The sequence below is a fragment of the Prosopis cineraria genome, unplaced genomic scaffold (assembly GCF_029017545.1).
Source record: "Prosopis cineraria cultivar Desert tree isolate PC_DT_omini unplaced genomic scaffold, ASM2901754v1 PC6, whole genome shotgun sequence".
NCBI lineage: Eukaryota > Viridiplantae > Streptophyta > Magnoliopsida > Fabales > Fabaceae > Prosopis > Prosopis cineraria.
The window spans coordinates 13,206,635-13,230,937 of NW_026555337.1; the positions used below are offsets into that span (position 1 = coordinate 13,206,635).

The window sequence follows — 24,303 nt, forward strand, 5'->3', positions numbered from 1 at the left end:
TTGATTGACCTACCAACAGTAATTTGACTGAATTGCCAAAGTTAATGAAAAAAAACTACCATCGTTGATTGAAACAGGATGATTGACTTTCACCGGCACTAGACCGATGATGATGACGGGGACTGGACCGACGAAGAAGATAAGGATCAAATTGAGGGGAACACTAAGGATTAGACAACCGACTTCCATCGAAATCGTATCGACAATGACAATAGGGATTGGACCAAAAGTCCAACTTCCATCGGGCAAGGACTGGACGGGCCTTCTGTAGCCATCGGCTTTAGTTTGGTCATCGTCAATCCGGTTCATGCTAGTGGAAGTCAGCCATACGATTCCCGTCATTGCCATCAGTCTAATCTCGTTGGAAGTCGATTGTCTGGTCCCTGTCATCGCCATCATTTCGGTCCCAATGAAAGCCAACTGTCCGATTCCCATCGTCCCCCTCAGTAAGGTCCTTATCGTCTCCATCAATTCGGTCCTCGTCGTCATGACTGTTTAGTCCTGATGGAATTTAGAGATCCTGTCCCAATCATAATTGGTGCCATAGTCACAATCAGTTTCATTTGTTTGATCCTGTCGAAAGTTGCCTATTCGAATCGTCAAGTTTGACCAATTTTTCAAGTTTTTTTAAAATTCAAATATAGATTTTAAATTTTAAAATTTTACTTTAAAACTAAACAAATAATTTTAATATTATAATTTAAAATTTTTTATATCATCTAAAAAATAATTTAGAATCCAAATTTTTAACTTAAATACACCCATCCAACCATAACCTAAATAATTTTTTAAGAGGCGCTGTGCATTACAAAGATTAGCAAAACAAAGGACGAGCGTCGAGCATTCTCAAATTGATGATGTGACCTACAATGCTGTAATTGCTGTAATCTACTTTTCCTATATCTACATTTGAAAGTCTCCTTCATTGAACAGCCACGACACAAAACAAGCAAAGCAGTTTACTTTATACACTACTGAGTACCGCCTTGAATCTCCTCATTTCGACCATTATCAGGCACAGATGAAGAGGAAGCAAACTGCTTGTCTTTGCTACTTGACGATAATGACTTGCCCTCCTTTACATTTGCGTTTGCAGAAGCTGGAGCTGATTTTGCAGAATCTGCTTTAATTTTACCCTAAAAAAAAATACAGATTAATTTTCATGAATAACTATAACATGGATGGATTTCAATCTTCATTCACGGATTAATTCAATACACGAGTTAAACTTCCAAGTTAAGGACTAAGGCATATTTTCAAATATTATGCACATGGGACACATCTGTTTCCGAATCCTCATCAATTTTCACAAACCCTGAATAAATAAATGCAGGCATTTACCAACATGCCATCTAGAATCATGCTTCATGGTTTATATCTAATATCTTGGAATGCCATGCGCTGATTTTATATGTGCATGTGACATGACACGTCCTTGTAGAGGACTGATTGCGAGAAAGTAGTCATAATATCAGCAATGTTACGACTGGAGATATTTGATTGAGAAAAGCAACAGTGTAAATACTCATTGGTCGCAAACATAATTACCAAACTTGACCACTTTACAGAAGCACAATGAGATTATATTGGCAGGGCAATGATAAACAAGTTACCATTGAAGAAGTTCAATGCAACTGTACCTTAATCTGGTATTGAATCGTTCTTTGAGCTTCCAGAAGAGAGTTGGGCCCATTTGGATCAGATCCAGATCCCTCTCCATAATTCATGTTTGCTACATGTGTTAGAGAAGGAAGGATAAGAAACGGTCCCATCGGAGGAAAGGAAACATTCATTGGTCCACCAGGGATGACAAATTGTCGTTGTGTTTGTTCACTTGAAGTACGTTCTCCATTAAGCTCTGTATTAGTAGATTCAGTGCAGGCCTTTGAACAGGAGGACAAACAGTGTATCCAGGGGCGTTGCAAATTAGAGAACAAACCCTATCAATTAATCAATTAAATAGTTTAACAGGATGTAGCCTGTAGGAAATTGATGTTATCAGTTTTATAGCGCACTTAAACATGAGTTGGACCTTGAAATTGATTGTTGCCTCTTCAATCAAATTCACTCACATTTTACTGAACAAATTTGGATACAAGCACTAAATTTAAAGAGAGTTTGAATTTTGAGAGAATAGAAGACCCGAAATTGGAAAGCTGGTCCTTTTAACCTTCAAATCCAAAGAAATTTTATCATCACCAAAGAATTAAAACTTAACTAGCTTCTATTCATGCTTTTGCAGGTGAAGCATGGGTTAAGGATTTCAAAATTCAAAATATTTCTTCTTCTTTTTTTTTAATAAATATGGTGTTGGATATTATAAATATTTTTGAGTATTTCAAAAGGAATTATTATAAATTAATAATATTAATTATTATTTAAGTCTATTTATTATTTTGTAACATATAATTTAAACAACATTATTATTTGAAACTGTTTTTTAATTGTGATTAAAATGGTTTTTTTGCCCAGCATTATGAGATCTGCCTATAAAAGGCAATGCTTGCCACAGGTTCAGTGAGAGCCTTAGTACTCTCGGCCTTTCTCTTCTCTTCTATCATATTAATTCATTGTACAGTTACTTGAGTATATTATGTGAATTTCTGTTGTTCTGTGTCCCTACTTTTAGTAGGAAGAGTATATTTAATCTTGAGAAGCTGCCGCGCGATCAACCTAATGTGATAGAATAGGTTTTAAGGATAGTATCCTTGGGCATGACTCAGGCTATGATTTCACCAGCTATTGCGAACAATCTTAAGAGCTAGATTTTGTCAAGGACATGAGAATGAGAGCAAGAGTGTTATTTTGGTAACTAGATAAATATTTGCATCACCTAGTTTCCAAGGTCTATTTATTGTTAGACTAAATGTTGGGGCACTACTCATAAGTGATGACAATGCCGATCTTCTCCTTTATGTCTCTGTGTTTCGTCCCTAGTCCCAGTCCAATCGGTGCCCATGGTTTCTGAGGCACTGATCAACCATGTTCGATTTGAGTTGTATTGAACTTGGTGGACTTAGATCCAATAGAGGTGCACTGTAAGGCAATGAGTTTCAATGATGTTCATGAGCATAATTTGGTATTGGAGTAAATCATTCACGTTCCTCAATAAAGGTCCGTTCTATTCACAGCTTCTATGTGTAATGTAAATTATCATATATTATGGATCGTTATGATGAGACATAATGAGCTTTCAATTTTATAAATATTAAGGGTGAAACGTAATGTGGAAAAAAATGTGTTACTATTGGTTTCTTTAAGGAGATTGAATATCAATCATGAATTAGTAACGCTGTAAACTTTAATATATAGGATTGGTATTTGGGTGATAATTAATCTAATAAATTAAGAATGCTATTAGTGGATCATTAATGGTGGAGGTGATGGGATATATTATTTAACAAATTTTTAGTGTTTCTTGTGTTTGATTGCGTTACTAGTACTGTTAACCTATGATACTAAATTGTAAGGAGCATGTGGATTACATGCTTCCTGAAATTAAAATTTTGTGAAATTTAATTTAATATCCACATTTCTTGTATATGTGTATACTGGTGTTCAGCGTTATGATTCCACTTCATTTGCGTGTGTTGCTGCCATACTATATTATGATGATATACATTATAATTTTAATTAAAGTATGGTAAAATATGCACCTTTATAAATATAAATATATTTATTGTGGGCTTTATAATTTTGGCAACAATGAGATATAAAATTTGTTTCACGATGATGGTCACATAACTTCATGAGTGTGAAAATAAGTTATATCATATGATTTAAGTATCATAATTGTAATTGTCTCAATTGAATTTATGTTGCCCTAAAGAAAATTATATGGCGTTAAGTTTAGGCATTTTATTTGATGAATTTAAAATTATGAGAAATTCTAGTTTAATTAGAATGGGAGGAGATTATATGGTGAGATTCTAATTTAATTAGAATCATTGTTGTTAAGGCATGAAAATATTTTTCATGTAATTAAAATATTTGAAAGTGCGGGCAGCCTAATGTATGGAATTTGTTGCAAAAATGTGTTGTACCAAAATATTAGTTTCTTTTTATAAATGTCTAGTTGTGGTTTAGAGGAAAATTATGTGAAGGCTTTATGACTTGCATAAATGCTAAAAAAAAAAGATTTGTGATTTATCAAGATAGTGGCACAAAAGTTAATCATTTGTCTAGTATAGATGAATAAATTTTGAAATAGACGCATGACCTATTTAATAATATATCTTGGCAGGAGTATTCATTATTGTAAATACTGATTTGTGTTATGATCCCATGAGATAATTAATTTTTTTTTCAAATTATGGAATTGAGAATAGTGGATTCCTACTATATAAAATACGTGGATGCATGTTTACTAAGTTATTAATTTGTGTGAGAAAACCCATTAGTGATTATCCACTTTCGGTAGTGATGATATCAAAATATAATGATAGGACTATAGTGGAATCCAAGCTAATTAATTTGAAACTGGATTAGAGGCTAAGTTGCTAGAGATCATCTAAGCAATTATTTTGTTGTGTAAAACTGACACTTAGTGCCGATGAGTTCTTATGAGGCTGATATGTTATTTTAAAAAAATGATATATTTTTGTTGCTCAATTTATGTATGCACAAATTTGTGAGAGTTTGTTGCACTATTAAGTGTTAATCTCATGACATACGTTGCATGGAGATTAAGTCTCATAAGAGCATGAGACAAATGAATATTTAAGGGATACCATAAATGGTGGTATCATGTATAATAGATTTCTATTGTATTAAGACAATACAATGATGTTAACTAAATTTTATATTCAAATGAAGAAAAATCTATTAATAGCCAAATAAAATGTTATTTGAGCCAGAGTTTATTATTTTAAAGTTGGCTAATAATGAAGTTGAGTAGTTAAAAAACTTCTCAATGAATATTCTACTATGAGTAAAACCGACATAAACTATGTTGATGATTTGTAATTGCCAAATGGCAATAGTCATTGCAAAGAGAATAATGACATAGGTAAATATCGTTTGAAATACAATTAAGCATGCTAAAAAAGAGAGTTATTTCAATCGATTACGTGAGATCAGATGTAAATCTGACGAATTCGTTAACTAACCCCTTGGGAAGAATTTTAATTATTTAAATGTTGAGGAGAATGGGACTTAAGCCTATTTAAAATTAACAGTGATGGAAATCCAACCTTTGTGAGTAGAAATTCCATGAAGAAGGTTCAATAGGTAAGAACAAATTACTTGTTAGTTTTGCTAGCACTAAATTTTCTATCCCTTCCTACGACTTGAGAAAATGCTAGAATACATTGATCGAAGGTTGAGTGAAAGCTCTTAATGTTTTTCATAGTCCTTACGGATGATATATTCATTACAGATACACTTGATGAAAATACTTATACAAATGTGAAATAGGGCTGCTCCTATGAGATCGTGGCGAAATCTCTAGAGTATTTGTTATAGCCAGGCATGCACATGGCTGATAACGTGCAAAACCGCGATAACAATGGAAATTGTGGGGGTATAATTTGACTAATAAGACCTCTAGCATACGACCAAGATCTGTTGGTTCAATAACAAAGTTACACTAACTTTTCTGTGTGTTAAGTTTTATTGGTCTAGATTTGGTTCAAGTTGAAAGACACCAAATTTAAAGTGATTATCTTTTGTGAAAATAACTCAGATGATAGTGGTCCTTTTGACACATGTAGGGAATCGTTACAATTATGTCAAAAAGGAAAGTCCTATGTTGCTCAAATGATAGAAGGCCTTAGTTTATAGATACTGAGATGTGAACTTGGACTAATAAATGGGCTCTTGCATACAATTACATAAAAGTTAGACGTAATTCTTGACAATTTTTCAAAATTTTGAAAACTATTTTTTGGAGATGCAAAATTATTTGTATAAGATAGTTTTTCAAAATTTTTCCTTCCTTTTGGAATATGTGAGGGATTGTTGGATATTATAAATATTTTTGAATATTTCAAAAGGAATTATTATAAATTAATAATATTAATTATTATTTAAGTCTATTTATTATTTTATAACTTATAATTTAAACAACATTATTATCTGAAACTGTTTTTTTAATTGTGATTAAAGTGGTTTTATTATCCAACATTATGAGATTTGCTTATAAAAGGCAAAGCCTGTCACGGGTTCAGTGAGAGTCTTAGTACTCTCAGCCTTTCTTTCCTCTTCTATCATACTAGTTCATTGTACAGTTACTTGAGTATATTTTGTGAATTTTTGTTGTTCTGTGTCCCTACTTTTAGTAGGAAGAGTATGTTTAATCCGGGAGAGCTACCGCGCAATCAACCCCGTGTAGCGGAATAGCTCTTAAGGACAATATCTTTGGGCATGACTCAGGCTATGATTTCACCAGCTATTGCCAACATATGGAACCTATATTAACCAAACTAATAGAAGACATTACAAACTAATGAGTACAAAGAACAACTCTCCTATCATCATTCACCAACTTCTGATAAAGAGGTGGAGGATGGACATAGGTACAAAAATCAACACTAATCCAGTAATGAGATAATTGTGCTAATAAGTGAGCACAAATGTTTGCTTCCCTGTATATGAAATCAAAAGAAATAGTCCGATTTCTTTCAAGGAAGAGTCTAGCAATTTCAATAACATCACCAAACAGATGGTTTTGATTGCAAATCCTGGTAACCATATTAATAGCTTCAGTACTGTCATAGCAAACTTCCACATACTTAATCAGTGTTCGAACTTCTTTTCAAAAATACTAGAATGCTTAAGATTAGATCTGGAAAAAGAGAAAAAATTTTGAAAAATTAGACGTTTGTCTCAGATTCAACCAAAAGCTCATGTGCCATCTTTGCAAACATAAAAGTGTGTTGCCTCAGTTAGTTACTCCTGTATAATAGATTAAGAGAATATACCAAATGTATATAAATATATAATATATTCCTTTTGCGGCATCTGCTAACTATTTTTCAACAAGAACAACCCAAGCACACAATGTGTCTTCAGTTAAATTCATTGTTTCTGGATCAGTCTGTTTAAGTATATAAAGAAAGGTGGATGGTAAATCACTGATATACCATACTAAAGAAGTTGCAGATGGTGATGGGTATACGTAAGACTTCTCATACATTGAGGCAGCGGTAGTTTGGAGTCTAACTTGATGACGACTCAAATTATCAGTAGCCACCCCATTGCCACCTTCAGCTTGAGATGAGTTTCCAGTACTAGTTCCCGTTCTTGTTCCTGTTCCAAGTTATAATAATCCAGCCTAAATCAAGTTCAGCGCCATCCAAAGCTGCAATCTTTACTTCATTCATGTTATTTTATAATTTCATAAATATGTAAACAGGTAGTGTTAAACTCGAAATGATACCATGTTAAAAAAAAAGTAAGAAAACATGACTGTCCCAAGAAAAGAGAAAACATGGTTTCAAGAGTTGAATAAATTATTTCAATCTTCAACATACACAATACACCATTTTATAAGTCGCATAGAAATATAAAAGAAAATGGGACAGAAATAATCCTAGTCTTTAAAAAAAGTGTCTGTACAGTAAAAAATTCTAAACTGACATGCTTTAAATAGGATAATGTTTGGTTCTTGTATGGAAGGGGCGTATCTGAAGAGGATTAATCTGTCGATATCAAACTATATCACCTTCACTTTTCCCATTTTCCATTTTAGTTACTAAAGGCATTATTTCCTCAGAAATAGTATAATTTCAATTTTGGCATAGTGAAATCATTAATATGCTAACAAACTATGCATACAGTATCTATTCTCATATGGTTACCCTGTCGATCTGACTGTGATCCATGCTGCCCTCCAGCAGTAGTTGCGCCATTTTCAGGCGGTACAACCAAGGCTCTGCAGGTAGGGCAAGTATGTTGCCCCTCTAACCATGATCGGAGGCAATGCACATGAAAAAGATGTCCACATATAAGCTTCTTGGCTGTAGTCATCTCTTCACGACAGATAATATATGTAGCATCGCTTCTGCATACCCATTTTAAAAAATCAATACTATTGTATAAGTTTAACTACAAAAACAAGTGTAAGTAATATTTTAGAAACTAACGCGTTAAGCTCTTCAGGGGTTGCATCTGAAAACCGATCATTCATATTTGAAGTAATCTTACGATAGCGTATGTAGTCAGCAACATGAACTTTGAAGTTCCTAAATGTCTCATACAGCTCCCATATTAAGTGTAAAGGCACACCATAATTTCTACCAAAGCCAATTTAAGATTAGTACTTAGTAGATAAAAAATAGCCTGTGAAGACTAAACATGCAGTTAAATTAAAACAAAAACAGGACAAACAAGTAAACCAAAAGCTAGACAAGCTATTTTAAAATAACATTCACTACTAAAGAACAATAGAAGAAAACAGTGGGAGGTGACTGGTCACCATAGCCTTATATAATATCTTTGGACAAATAATATAGCAGTAAGATAAAAGCTAAGTTCCATGACAAACACAGTGAGCATTAGTTTAATTAGTTTAACTAACATTATGATGGGTATCTAAGTGGGATGAGATGCTCTACCCCAAAATTTAGTTGTTAAAGTGGGAGAACCAACCCATTTATATATCCCATTGAGCATCCCATATTACTCAATGTGGGACTTAGCATCCCATACTACCAAGTCTCCATGATATTATAATTAGCTAAGTAATTTAGAAGGACCTTCCCTTGGTTAATGTTCAAAGTATCTGAAATGGAGATGACATATATCAGTTGCTAGAAAGTAGGGGAGCGCTAATAAGGAAGTTACCATTAAAGAAAATCTCAGTGCCATTGCAACTCAATCTGGAACTTACTATTTTAAAGGATTGATTTCTATCAGCCTTGTAAAAAACTAAATATCTTTCTCTCACCCATTAATTTCCAAATAATAATTTACAGAGGGCCTGTGCTGCACAAAAATTCCAGCAACTAGTTTATCTGATTTCAGACATGATTTACCTTCAAAGTGTAATTCTTGAACCAACATTCATGTCTGTAAATCAAAACATTAACATCAATTCCAACCTTAAAAATTTTAAATTGCATGATCCTCCATGTAAACACTCTAGGACGATTCATGAGGGCTACAATGCATATACAAAATAAGAGTAGATTGATCACTTACATGAAAATCACGAGGAAGAAACACATATACATAGACAAGTGAAGCAAATCCCTGATGAGTTCCAAGTAGAATGTGAAGACTGGCTTAAAATATGGTAAAATATGCACCTTTATAAATATAAATATATTTATTGTGGGCTTTATAATTTTGGCAACAATGAGATATAAAATTTGTTTCACGATGATGGTCACATAACTTCATGAGTGTGAAAATAAGTTATATCATATGATTTAAGTATCATAATTGTAATTGTCTCAATTGAATTTATGTTGCCCTAAAGAAAATTATATGGCGTTAAGTTTAGGCATTTTATTTGATGAATTTAAAATTATGAGAAATTCTAGTTTAATTAGAATGGGAGGAGATTATATGGTGAGATTCTAATTTAATTAGAATCATTGTTGTTAAGGCATGAAAATATTTTTCATGTAATTAAAATATTTGAAAGTGCGGGCAGCCTAATGTATGGAATTTGTTGCAAAAATGTGTTGTACCAAAATATTAGTTTCTTTTTATAAATGTCTAGTTGTGGTTTAGAGGAAAATTATGTGAAGGCTTTATGACTTGCATAAATGCTAAAAAAAAAAGATTTGTGATTTATCAAGATAGTGGCACAAAAGTTAATCATTTGTCTAGTATAGATGAATAAATTTTGAAATAGACGCATGACCTATTTAATAATATATCTTGGCAGGAGTATTCATTATTGTAAATACTGATTTGTGTTATGATCCCATGAGATAATTAATTTTTTTTTCAAATTATGGAATTGAGAATAGTGGATTCCTACTATATAAAATACGTGGATGCATGTTTACTAAGTTATTAATTTGTGTGAGAAAACCCATTAGTGATTATCCACTTTCGGTAGTGATGATATCAAAATATAATGATAGGACTATAGTGGAATCCAAGCTAATTAATTTGAAACTGGATTAGAGGCTAAGTTGCTAGAGATCATCTAAGCAATTATTTTGTTGTGTAAAACTGACACTTAGTGCCGATGAGTTCTTATGAGGCTGATATGTTATTTTAAAAAAATGATATATTTTTGTTGCTCAATTTATGTATGCACAAATTTGTGAGAGTTTGTTGCACTATTAAGTGTTAATCTCATGACATACGTTGCATGGAGATTAAGTCTCATAAGAGCATGAGACAAATGAATATTTAAGGGATACCATAAATGGTGGTATCATGTATAATAGATTTCTATTGTATTAAGACAATACAATGATGTTAACTAAATTTTATATTCAAATGAAGAAAAATCTATTAATAGCCAAATAAAATGTTATTTGAGCCAGAGTTTATTATTTTAAAGTTGGCTAATAATGAAGTTGAGTAGTTAAAAAACTTCTCAATGAATATTCTACTATGAGTAAAACCGACATAAACTATGTTGATGATTTGTAATTGCCAAATGGCAATAGTCATTGCAAAGAGAATAATGACATAGGTAAATATCGTTTGAAATACAATTAAGCATGCTAAAAAAGAGAGTTATTTCAATCGATTACGTGAGATCAGATGTAAATCTGACGAATTCGTTAACTAACCCCTTGGGAAGAATTTTAATTATTTAAATGTTGAGGAGAATGGGACTTAAGCCTATTTAAAATTAACAGTGATGGAAATCCAACCTTTGTGAGTAGAAATTCCATGAAGAAGGTTCAATAGGTAAGAACAAATTACTTGTTAGTTTTGCTAGCACTAAATTTTCTATCCCTTCCTACGACTTGAGAAAATGCTAGAATACATTGATCGAAGGTTGAGTGAAAGCTCTTAATGTTTTTCATAGTCCTTACGGATGATATATTCATTACAGATACACTTGATGAAAATACTTATACAAATGTGAAATAGGGCTGCTCCTATGAGATCGTGGCGAAATCTCTAGAGTATTTGTTATAGCCAGGCATGCACATGGCTGATAACGTGCAAAACCGCGATAACAATGGAAATTGTGGGGGTATAATTTGACTAATAAGACCTCTAGCATACGACCAAGATCTGTTGGTTCAATAACAAAGTTACACTAACTTTTCTGTGTGTTAAGTTTTATTGGTCTAGATTTGGTTCAAGTTGAAAGACACCAAATTTAAAGTGATTATCTTTTGTGAAAATAACTCAGATGATAGTGGTCCTTTTGACACATGTAGGGAATCGTTACAATTATGTCAAAAAGGAAAGTCCTATGTTGCTCAAATGATAGAAGGCCTTAGTTTATAGATACTGAGATGTGAACTTGGACTAATAAATGGGCTCTTGCATACAATTACATAAAAGTTAGACGTAATTCTTGACAATTTTTCAAAATTTTGAAAACTATTTTTTGGAGATGCAAAATTATTTGTATAAGATAGTTTTTCAAAATTTTTCCTTCCTTTTGGAATATGTGAGGGATTGTTGGATATTATAAATATTTTTGAATATTTCAGAAGGAATTATTATAAATTAATAATATTAATTATTATTTAAGTCTATTTATTATTTTATAACTTATAATTTAAACAACATTATTATCTGAAACTGTTTTTTTAATTGTGATTAAAGTGGTTTTATTATCCAACATTATGAGATTTGCTTATAAAAGGCAAAGCCTGTCACGGGTTCAGTGAGAGTCTTAGTACTCTCAGCCTTTCTTTCCTCTTCTATCATACTAGTTCATTGTACAGTTACTTGAGTATATTTTGTGAATTTTTGTTGTTCTGTGTCCCTACTTTTAGTAGGAAGAGTATGTTTAATCCGGGAGAGCTACCGCGCAATCAACCCCGTGTAGCGGAATAGCTCTTAAGGACAATATCTTTGGGCATGACTCAGGCTATGATTTCACCAGCTATTGCCAACATATGGAACCTATATTAACCAAACTAATAGAAGACATTACAAACTAATGAGTACAAAGAACAACTCTCCTATCATCATTCACCAACTTCTGATAAAGAGGTGGAGGATGGACATAGGTACAAAAATCAACACTAATCCAGTAATGAGATAATTGTGCTAATAAGTGAGCACAAATGTTTGCTTCCCTGTATATGAAATCAAAAGAAATAGTCCGATTTCTTTCAAGGAAGAGTCTAGCAATTTCAATAACATCACCAAACAGATGGTTTTGATTGCAAATCCTGGTAACCATATTAATAGCTTCAGTACTGTCATAGCAAACTTCCACATACTTAATCAGTGTTCGAACTTCTTTTCAAAAATACTAGAATGCTTAAGATTAGATCTGGAAAAAGAGAAAAAATTTTGAAAAATTAGACGTTTGTCTCAGATTCAACCAAAAGCTCATGTGCCATCTTTGCAAACATAAAAGTGTGTTGCCTCAGTTAGTTACTCCTGTATAATAGATTAAGAGAATATACCAAATGTATATAAATATATAATATATTCCTTTTGCGGCATCTGCTAACTATTTTTCAACAAGAACAACCCAAGCACACAATGTGTCTTCAGTTAAATTCATTGTTTCTGGATCAGTCTGTTTAAGTATATAAAGAAAGGTGGATGGTAAATCACTGATATACCATACTAAAGAAGTTGCAGATGGTGATGGGTATACGTAAGACTTCTCATACATTGAGGCAGCGGTAGTTTGGAGTCTAACTTGATGACGACTCAAATTATCAGTAGCCACCCCATTGCCACCTTCAGCTTGAGATGAGTTTCCAGTACTAGTTCCCGTTCTTGTTCCTGTTCCAAGTTATAATAATCCAGCCTAAATCAAGTTCAGCGCCATCCAAAGCTGCAATCTTTACTTCATTCATGTTATTTTATAATTTCATAAATATGTAAACAGGTAGTGTTAAACTCGAAATGATACCATGTTAAAAAAAAAGTAAGAAAACATGACTGTCCCAAGAAAAGAGAAAACATGGTTTCAAGAGTTGAATAAATTATTTCAATCTTCAACATACACAATACACCATTTTATAAGTCGCATAGAAATATAAAAGAAAATGGGACAGAAATAATCCTAGTCTTTAAAAAAAGTGTCTGTACAGTAAAAAATTCTAAACTGACATGCTTTAAATAGGATAATGTTTGGTTCTTGTATGGAAGGGGCGTATCTGAAGAGGATTAATCTGTCGATATCAAACTATATCACCTTCACTTTTCCCATTTTCCATTTTAGTTACTAAAGGCATTATTTCCTCAGAAATAGTATAATTTCAATTTTGGCATAGTGAAATCATTAATATGCTAACAAACTATGCATACAGTATCTATTCTCATATGGTTACCCTGTCGATCTGACTGTGATCCATGCTGCCCTCCAGCAGTAGTTGCGCCATTTTCAGGCGGTACAACCAAGGCTCTGCAGGTAGGGCAAGTATGTTGCCCCTCTAACCATGATCGGAGGCAATGCACATGAAAAAGATGTCCACATATAAGCTTCTTGGCTGTAGTCATCTCTTCACGACAGATAATATATGTAGCATCGCTTCTGCATACCCATTTTAAAAAATCAATACTATTGTATAAGTTTAACTACAAAAACAAGTGTAAGTAATATTTTAGAAACTAACGCGTTAAGCTCTTCAGGGGTTGCATCTGAAAACCGATCATTCATATTTGAAGTAATCTTACGATAGCGTATGTAGTCAGCAACATGAACTTTGAAGTTCCTAAATGTCTCATACAGCTCCCATATTAAGTGTAAAGGCACACCATAATTTCTACCAAAGCCAATTTAAGATTAGTACTTAGTAGATAAAAAATAGCCTGTGAAGACTAAACATGCAGTCAAATTAAAACAAAAACAGGACAAACAAGTAAACCAAAAGCTAGACAAGCTATTTTAAAATAACATTCACTACTAAAGAACAATAGAAGAAAACAGTGGGAGGTGACTGGTCACCATAGCCTTATATAATATCTTTGGACAAATAATATAGCAGTAAGATAAAAGCTAAGTTCCATGACAAACACAGTGAGCATTAGTTTAATTAGTTTAACTAACATTATGATGGGTATCTAAGTGGGATGAGATGCTCTACCCCAAAATTTAGTTGTTAAAGTGGGAGAACCAACCCATTTATATATCCCATTGAGCATCCCATATTACTCAATGTGGGACTTGGCATCCCATACTACCAAGTCTCCATGATATTATAATTAGCTAAGTAATTTAGAAGGACCTTCCCTTGGTTAATGTTCAAAGTATCTGAAATGGAGATGACATATATCAGTTGCTAGAAAGTAGGGGAGCGCTAATAAGGAAGTTACCATTAAAGAAAATCTCAGTGCCATTGCAACTCAATCTGGAACTTACTATTTTAAAGGATTGATTTCTATCAGCCTTGTAAAAAACTAAATATCTTTCTCTCACCCATTAATTTCCAAATAATAATTTACAGAGGGCCTGTGCTGCACAAAAATTCCAGCAACTAGTTTATCTGATTTCAGACATGATTTACCTTCAAAGTGTAATTCTTGAACCAACATTCATGTCTGTAAATCAAAACATTAACATCAATTCCAACCTTAAAAATTTTAAATTGCATGATCCTCCATGTAAACACTCTAGGACGATTCATGAGGGCTACAATGCATATACAAAATAAGAGTAGATTGATCACTTACATGAAAATCACGAGGAAGAAACACATATACATAGACAAGTGAAGCAAATCCCTGATGAGTTCCAAGTAGAATGTGAAGACTGGCTTAAAATATGGTAAAATATGCACCTTTATAAATATAAATATATTTATTGTGGGCTTTATAATTTTGGCAACAATGAGATATAAAATTTGTTTCACGATGATGGTCACATAACTTCATGAGTGTGAAAATAAGTTATATCATATGATTTAAGTATCATAATTGTAATTGTCTCAATTGAATTTATGTTGCCCTAAAGAAAATTATATGGCGTTAAGTTTAGGCATTTTATTTGATGAATTTAAAATTATGAGAAATTCTAGTTTAATTAGAATGGGAGGAGATTATATGGTGAGATTCTAATTTAATTAGAATCATTGTTGTTAAGGCATGAAAATATTTTTCATGTAATTAAAATATTTGAAAGTGCGGGCAGCCTAATGTATGGAATTTGTTGCAAAAATGTGTTGTACCAAAATATTAGTTTCTTTTTATAAATGTCTAGTTGTGGTTTAGAGGAAAATTATGTGAAGGCTTTATGACTTGCATAAATGCTAAAAAAAAAAGATTTGTGATTTATCAAGATAGTGGCACAAAAGTTAATCATTTGTCTAGTATAGATGAATAAATTTTGAAATAGACGCATGACCTATTTAATAATATATCTTGGCAGGAGTATTCATTATTGTAAATACTGATTTGTGTTATGATCCCATGAGATAATTAATTTTTTTTTCAAATTATGGAATTGAGAATAGTGGATTCCTACTATATAAAATACGTGGATGCATGTTTACTAAGTTATTAATTTGTGTGAGAAAACCCATTAGTGATTATCCACTTTCGGTAGTGATGATATCAAAATATAATGATAGGACTATAGTGGAATCCAAGCTAATTAATTTGAAACTGGATTAGAGGCTAAGTTGCTAGAGATCATCTAAGCAATTATTTTGTTGTGTAAAACTGACACTTAGTGCCGATGAGTTCTTATGAGGCTGATATGTTATTTTAAAAAAATGATATATTTTTGTTGCTCAATTTATGTATGCACAAATTTGTGAGAGTTTGTTGCACTATTAAGTGTTAATCTCATGACATACGTTGCATGGAGATTAAGTCTCATAAGAGCATGAGACAAATGAATATTTAAGGGATACCATAAATGGTGGTATCATGTATAATAGATTTCTATTGTATTAAGACAATACAATGATGTTAACTAAATTTTATATTCAAATGAAGAAAAATCTATTAATAGCCAAATAAAATGTTATTTGAGCCAGAGTTTATTATTTTAAAGTTGGCTAATAATGAAGTTGAGTAGTTAAAAAACTTCTCAATGAATATTCTACTATGAGTAAAACCGACATAAACTATGTTGATGATTTGTAATTGCCAAATGGCAATAGTCATTGCAAAGAGAATAATGACATAGGTAAATATCGTTTGAAATACAATTAAGCATGCTAAAAAAGAGAGTTATTTCAATCGATTACGTGAGATCAGATGTAAATCTGACGAATTCGTTAACTAACCCCTTGGGAAGAATTTTAATTATTTAAATGTTGAGGAGAATGGGACTTAAGCCTATTTAAAATTAACAGTGATGGAAATCCAACCTTTGTGAGTAGAAATTCCATGAAGAAGGTTCAATAGGTAAGAACAAATTACTTGTTAGTTTTGCTAGCACTAAATTTTCTATCCCTTCCTACGACTTGAGAAAATGCTAGAATACATTGATCGAAGGTTGAGTGAAAGCTCTTAATGTTTTTCATAGTCCTTACGGATGATATATTCATTACAGATACACTTGATGAAAATACTTATACAAATGTGAAATAGGGCTGCTCCTATGAGATCGTGGCGAAATCTCTAGAGTATTTGTTATAGCCAGGCATGCACATGGCTGATAACGTGCAAAACCGCGATAACAATGGAAATTGTGGGGGTATAATTTGACTAATAAGACCTCTAGCATACGACCAAGATCTGTTGGTTCAATAACAAAGTTACACTAACTTTTCTGTGTGTTAAGTTTTATTGGTCTAGATTTGGTTCAAGTTGAAAGACACCAAATTTAAAGTGATTATCTTTTGTGAAAATAACTCAGATGATAGTGGTCCTTTTGACACATGTAGGGAATCGTTACAATTATGTCAAAAAGGAAAGTCCTATGTTGCTCAAATGATAGAAGGCCTTAGTTTATAGATACTGAGATGTGAACTTGGACTAATAAATGGGCTCTTGCATACAATTACATAAAAGTTAGACGTAATTCTTGACAATTTTTCAAAATTTTGAAAACTATTTTTTGGAGATGCAAAATTATTTGTATAAGATAGTTTTTCAAAATTTTTCCTTCCTTTTGGAATATGTGAGGGATTGTTGGATATTATAAATATTTTTGAATATTTCAGAAGGAATTATTATAAATTAATAATATTAATTATTATTTAAGTCTATTTATTATTTTATAACTTATAATTTAAACAACATTATTATCTGAAACTGTTTTTTTAATTGTGATTAAAGTGGTTTTATTATCCAACATTATGAGATTTGCCTATAAAAGGCAAAGCCTGTCACGGGTTCAGTGAGAGTCTTAGTACTCTCAGCCTTTCTTTCCTCTTCTATCATACTAGTTCATTGTACAGTTACTTGAGTATATTTTGTGAATTTTTGTTGTTCTGTGTCCCTACTTTTAGTAGGAAGAGTATGTTTAATCCGGGAGAGCTACCGCGCAATCAACCCCGTGTAGCGGAATAGCTCTTAAGGACAATATCTTTGGGCATGACTCAGGCTATGATTTCACCAGCTATTGCCAACATATGGAACCTATATTAACCAAACTAATAGAAGACATTACAAACTAATGAGTACAAAGAACAACTCTCCTATCATCATTCACCAACTTCTGATAAAGAGGTGGAGGATGGACATAGGTATAAAAATCAACACTAATCCAGTAATGAGATAATTGTGCTAATAAGTGAGCACAAATGTTTGCTTCCCTGTATATGAAATCAAAAGAAATAGTCCGATTTCTTTCAAGGAAGAGTCTAGCAATTTCAATAACATCACCAAACAGATGGTTTTGATTGCAAATCCTGGTAACCATATTAATAGCTTCAGTACTGTCATAGCAAACTTCCACATACTTAATCAGTGTTCGAACTTCTTTTCAAAAATACTAGAATGCTTAAGATTAGATCTGGAAAAAGAGAAAAAATTTTGAAAAATTAGACGTTTGTCTCAGATTCAACTAAAAGCTCATGTGCCATCTTTGCAAACATAAAAGTGTGTTGCCTCAGTTAGTTACTCCTTTATAATAGATTAAGAGAATATACCAAATGTATATAAATATATAATATATTCCTTTTGCGGCATCTGCTAACTATTTTTCAACAAGAACAACCCAAGCACACAATGTGTCTTCAGTTAAATTCATTGTTTCTGGATCAGTTTGTTTAAGTATATAAAGAAAGGTGGATGGTAAATCACTGATATACCATACTAAAGAAGTTGCAGATGGTGATGGGTATACGTAAGACTTCTCATACATTGAGGCAGCGGTAGTTTGGAGTCTAACTTGATGACGACTCAAATTATCAGTAGCCACCCCATTGCCACCTTCAGCTTGAGATGAGTTTCCAGTACTAGTTCCCGTTCTTGTTCCTGTTCCAAGTTATAATAATCCAGCCTAAATCAAGTTCAGCGCCATCCAAAGCTGCAATCTTTACTTCATTCATGTTATTTTATAATTTCATAAATATGTAAACAGGTAGTGTTAAACTCGAAATGATACCATGTTAAAAAAAAAGTAAGAAAACATGACTGTCCCAAGAAAAGAGAAAACATGGTTTCAAGAGTTGAATAAATTATTTCAATCTTCAACATACACAATACACCATTTTATAAGTCGCATAGAAATATAAAAGAAAATGGGACAGAAATAATCCTAGTCTTTAAAAAAAGTGTCTGTACAGTAAAAAATTCTAAACTGACATGCTTTAAATAGGATAATGTTTGGTTCTTGTATGGAAGGGGCGTATCTGAAGAGGATTAATCTGTCGATATCAAACTATATCACCTTCACTTTTCCCATTTTCCATTTTAGTTACTAAAGGCATTATTTCCTCAGAAATAGTATAATTTCAATTTTGGCATAGTGAAATCATTAATATGCTAACAAACTATGCATACAGTATCTATTCTCATATGGTTACCCTGTCGATCTGACTGTGATCCATGCTGCCCTCCAGCAGTAGTTGCGCCATTTTCAGGCGGTACAACCAAGGCTCTGCAGGTAGGGCAAGTATGTTGCCCCTCTAACCATGATCGGAGGCAATGCACATGAAAAAGATGTCCACATATAAGCTTCTTGGCTGTAGTCATCTCTTCACGACAGATAATATATGTAGCATCGCTTCTGCATACCCATTTTAAAAAATCAATACTATTGTATAAGTTTAACTACAAAAACAAGTGTAAGTAATATTTTAGAAACTAACGCGTTAAGCTCTTCAGGGGTTGCATCTGAAAACCGATCATTCATATTTGAAGTAATCTTACGATAGCGTATGTAGTCAGCAACATGAACTTTGAAGTTCCTAAATGTCTCATACAGCTCCCATATTAAGTGTAAAGGCACACCATAATTTCTACCAAAGCCAATTTAAGATTAGTACTTAGTAGATAAAAAATAGCCTGTGAAGACTAAACATGCAGTCAAATTAAAACAAAAACAGGACAAACAAGTAAACCAAAAGCTAGACAAGCTATTTTAAAATAACATTCACTACTAAAGAACAATAGAAGAAAACAGTGGGAGGTGACTGGTCACCATAGCCTTATATAATATCTTTGGACAAATAATATAGCAGTAAGATAAAAGCTAAGTTCCATGACAAACACAGTGAGCATTAGTTTAATTAGTTTAACTAACATTATGATGGGTATCTAAGTGGGATGAGATGCTCTACCCCAAAATTTAGTTGTTAAAGTGGGAGAACCAACCCATTTATATATCCCATTGAGCATCCCATATTACTCAATGTGGGACTTGGCATCCCATACTACCAAGTCTCCATGATATTATAATTAGCTAAGTAATTTAGAAGGACCTTCCCTTGGTTAATGTTCAAAGTATCTGAAATGGAGATGACATATATCAGTTGCTAGAAAGTAGGGGAGCGCTAATAAGGAAGTTACCATTAAAGAAAATCTCAGTGCCATTGCAACTCAATCTGGAACTTACTATTTTAAAGGATTGATTTCTATCAGCCTTGTAAAAAACTAAATATCTTTCTCTCACCCATTAATTTCCAAATAATAATTTACAGAGGGCCTGTGCTGCACAAAAATTCCAGCAACTAGTTTATCTGATTTCAGACATGATTTACCTTCAAAGTGTAATTCTTGAACCAACATTCATGTCTGTAAATCAAAACATTAACATCAATTCCAACCTTAAAAATTTTAAATTGCATGATCCTCCATGTAAACACTCTAGGACGATTCATGAGGGCTACAATGCATATACAAAATAAGAGTAGATTGATCACTTACATGAAAATCACGAGGAAGAAACACATATACATAGACAAGTGAAGCAAATCCCTGATGAGTTCCAAGTAGAATGTGAAGACTGGTTTCCTTTCCCATTGTCCTTCCATAAGCATGTCGCTAAAGTAGAAAAGATATTTTACAAAAATTGACACTGTTGTTGTTGCCAGTATCATTTACCTGAGATAGAAATGGATAGTGTCAAAGACAAATCCCCAGGACAAATTATTTAAAGAATTCAAAGCACTTTTCTAAACTGAATAAACAGAAATGTTAAACCACATGTTAGGATAAATAGACTCCTACTAGGTGAAGTGATTCATATATATAGGCATTTTATAATTTTTTTAATGCAATTTAATTAGTTAATATAAGATCCACAAAGACACATAACTTGATTAATATATAGGAATAATATCAACATGCAGTAATTTAAAAATCATGATTTATCTGATCATCAATTATTTTGTTATTATTTGATAAGGTAACAATTCCTTGGGCTAAAATGCATACAATCCAAGACTAAGGCTCACCTCAAGTGATCAAAAAGGAGCACCCTTAACATTGTCTTGGTGCATGTCAGAGAATAAATTCTCCTTGGTACTTGCCCCAGAGTTCGAAACCAAGTTGCTAAAAGTAAGGAGCATACCTCCAATTCCTTATCCACTAAGCCAACCACCATCGAGATATGGTTGGCCGGTTAACTCTATATGCCAGCAATCACTTTTTTTCCCACAGCCAACCAACTATAATTTTATTATTGTAGATATATACTCCTCTCTTATAATTTGTTCTTTGTTATGCCAATATTTCCCCACATAAAAAGGATCTTGATCAAAGAACAAAAGAAGAAGTTTATAACTTCTAGACATCAATAATCCTATAACCAAGGTCAATTAGACATAATGATTGGTTGCTTACAGTAAAATGGCTTTTTATCAGACAAAGAATTTAAGAATTCAAGAATATTGTGGATTTCTATATATTTAAAAGGACTAACTAGGCTTAACAACAGCTAAAGATGGTATACTTTTTAATCTCCATACATCATTCAAATCTTGACACAACTAATGTAGATACAAAAACTTTAAAATTGACATAAAGTGAAGCATTTTTCAATTCAAATTAAGCATATGGCAACTGGCAACTAATTTAGCAAGAATACAGAGAAGAAGGCTTACTCAAAAGCAAAAAAGAGGGAAACTGAAGCCTGCCATGATAGCATCAAATGCTTCACGGAACTATATAAAAACAGTCCATCCAGAAGGAGGAGGAAACCCATAAGACACAATTCGAATGTGAGACAACAAGGGCACTGTAGGAGTGGTCTCAATATACTCAACTCTTTTCTGAGCCAACCAATGTAAAGCTTTGATCAACAACAGCGCTGTGACCATAGCAAGGAATGTAATAGAGAAATCCTGCCTAAAAATGGTGATGGCAAAAAGGATTTCCATAACCTCCCTCCATGATTGCTCATTAAGCCTCTCAACCTCTGCCTCTCGGAGTGTGCCAAGAAATACCTTCTTTGTTATTGCCATAAAAGACACATAATGACCAGACCCATATTGAGAAGAAGTACCAAGTTGATCTTGGAAGTTGACAGAAAAACCATTGCTGGATAAAATTAACCTCTGCTGTTGAATGCATGATACGTAACAGCTAGAGTTGCAATGAAACTAAGCCCCGCATACGACTGTAGCCTCATCATTTTTGCTATACACAGAGAAACAGCAACCATTTAATCAACATCTGGAAACCCATAGACAAAAGAAGTTCTAACTTAATACAAAACGGTCACCTTTATTCTTTATTCAAAATCGTCAATATCCAAACGATTACATGACCAGATTCAAAGCCAAATTTAAATAAAAAATTAAAAGCAAAGTAAGAAACGGTGACGGCGTCCGACACTAGGGTTGACAACAACGCAGGGAACAGATGACGCGGGGAATAAATTCAAATCTAGATTCAAAGTCAGATTGAACTAATCAATCTCACTGGTTTGTCTTGTGCTCATTTGGCATATAGACTCAGAGTTCTGGACACATAGAGGATCAATTAGGTGGAGCTGTTGAAATGGACTTCGCAAATAAGTATCTAGGTGGTGGTGCTCTTCGTAGAGGCTGTGTACAGGTATAATAAGCTTATGTTCTAATCTATTATGTTTTATGCTTGAATATTTTGGAATATTGGCATCTTTCTTAAAAGTCTTATGTCCTGTGTTTTATGAAAATATGCCTGCTATCTTGTTTATGTGTTCCACAATTGTTCTTTTTGTCTTGTAAACATTTTGTTTTCCCTCTACAAAATCACCTTTTTGATATTTAATGCAACTTTTTAATCATCTGATATAAGAGGAAATCTGTTTCATGATCAGTCCAGAGTTGATTGTTGGCATGCTCTTCTTGCCTTCAATGGCAGAAAATGAGGCCTTAGAAATTGTTGGTGTGGAAAGGTTCTCAAGTTTTACAGGGTAAGCAGTCAGTGAATATAAAATCTAGATCTTCGTATAATTGAAATTCATTGCTCGCTGTATCCATATTAAATGTGATGGATATACACCCCCCACCCCGGCGTCCAAAAAGAAGGAAGAAACTTCTTTATGGCAAGGTAAGTTGCGTAAAAAACGAAAGGAAAATGTAGGACTTGGGATGATACACAGTTAATTCTTGAGAATTTGCAGGTTCGAAAAAACAGTTTGTGAAATTTGTATGACAATGAGCTGATACATGAAATTACATTGCAAATATTAGGCTTTTGTTATTCTTGTTCCTCTGAGATAATGAACTTTTGATGCTTTGCATGTTCACACACATACACGCGCCCCCCCCCCCCCCAAGGAGCTAATAGGCTTTTTGTCATTTGTCGAGATCTCAATCTCAATCATAAGATCTTATGATCCAACATGTAGAAATTGATCCTGGTACTAGATAAGATTGAAGTCTTGTAGATTCACGCTTAAGATTGTGATCCCGTTGTATCATGTCTATATCCTATAACAAATAGTGTAGTTATCAGGATATGTTTAGCAGTCAATCAGTGCTAATTATGCTTTGTCTAATTTGTTTTCCTGCAATTTTGCACACTAATTGACCCAACATAATTTGAATGCATGTTACTAGGAGAATATTTTGTAATTAAATTTGTAGAAGCTATCTCATTCTTAAGGCCCTAGAACATGCTTTATACTGAGGCAAATCATTAGGCATTGTGTGATCTTAAGAAATGATTTACGGATTCATTTGTTGCCATCATGCCTTTCAAGTCTTAAATGTGATTTTGCTTTCATACGAATCCTGTTTGAGCCTGCTTTAGAAAGACCAGATGATTTGTTTGATTTAACTGCAATAGCCCTTGACCTGTTCAGCCTGAAAACGGAGTGACTATCCCTTTTGATGAGAATTGTAGCACATTTGTTGTGGAAAAGGAATTTTAAGGTAAAATGGGGAGGTTCAAAACTATTCAATTCTTTGGTTATAGATGTGGAAGAAAGATTTTATGTTTATATTTTTCCCCTTAAAAAAGGAAAAACAGAGAAGTAAAGAGTTAGCTTTTAATAAAGTTTAGAAATTCTTAAAGGAGGTATAAAAGATCTATGTCTGGGCAGAAAAGGAGCTGAAAAGGAAAGAAATGGAGAAATTGATTCAATAGGAGGAAAAATGGGAACAAGGTGACTTCAATTATTGTATATTGTGCTAGCATATAAAACAGACTGAAAATATGTTGCTGGTATTTCTGTCTTTCTGTGTTGTTATTTGCATTCAATCAGTGGGATAAAATTAGATATGAAAGTAATAATTTGATGTGATGCCAAATATAATAGATTTTAACTTTTCAAACTTAAAGATTCTTTAATTGCGAGTCGTGTCTTCAAATACTGATGACAACTGTGTCCTAATTTGTTTAGGTATGCCTCCTCATTCTGATTTTCTGGTGACTAGATGGATAAATGGGATTTGGATGAACTTGGAAGATGTA

At 33.0% G+C, this 24,303-nt stretch overlaps 2 protein-coding genes and 1 pseudogene across 2 annotated transcripts; all 3 read right to left on the bottom strand.

Moving 5' to 3' along the window:
* Window positions 1-6,953: 6,953 nt before the first annotated feature.
* On the bottom strand, window positions 6,954-12,283 carry LOC129313897 (ERAD-associated E3 ubiquitin-protein ligase HRD1B-like). Its single transcript, XM_054957292.1, has 5 exons — window positions 12,074-12,283; window positions 9,142-9,224; window positions 8,085-8,234; window positions 7,800-8,002; window positions 6,954-7,248 (listed from the first exon to the last, which is right to left on the bottom strand). Exons 1-5 carry the CDS (start codon window positions 12,281-12,283, stop codon window positions 6,968-6,970), a joined length of 927 nt encoding a protein of 308 aa, XP_054813267.1. The 3' UTR covers window positions 6,954-6,967.
* Window positions 12,284-12,546: 263 nt separating this feature from the next.
* On the bottom strand, window positions 12,547-17,875 carry LOC129313898 (ERAD-associated E3 ubiquitin-protein ligase HRD1B-like). Its single transcript, XM_054957293.1, has 5 exons — window positions 17,666-17,875; window positions 14,734-14,816; window positions 13,677-13,826; window positions 13,392-13,594; window positions 12,547-12,840 (listed from the first exon to the last, which is right to left on the bottom strand). Exons 1-5 carry the CDS (start codon window positions 17,873-17,875, stop codon window positions 12,560-12,562), a joined length of 927 nt encoding a protein of 308 aa, XP_054813268.1. The 3' UTR covers window positions 12,547-12,559.
* A 276-nt stretch (window positions 17,876-18,151) lies between these two features.
* On the bottom strand, window positions 18,152-22,439 carry LOC129313899 (ERAD-associated E3 ubiquitin-protein ligase HRD1A-like; annotated as a pseudogene).
* Between the last annotated feature and the right edge of the window lie 1,864 nt (window positions 22,440-24,303).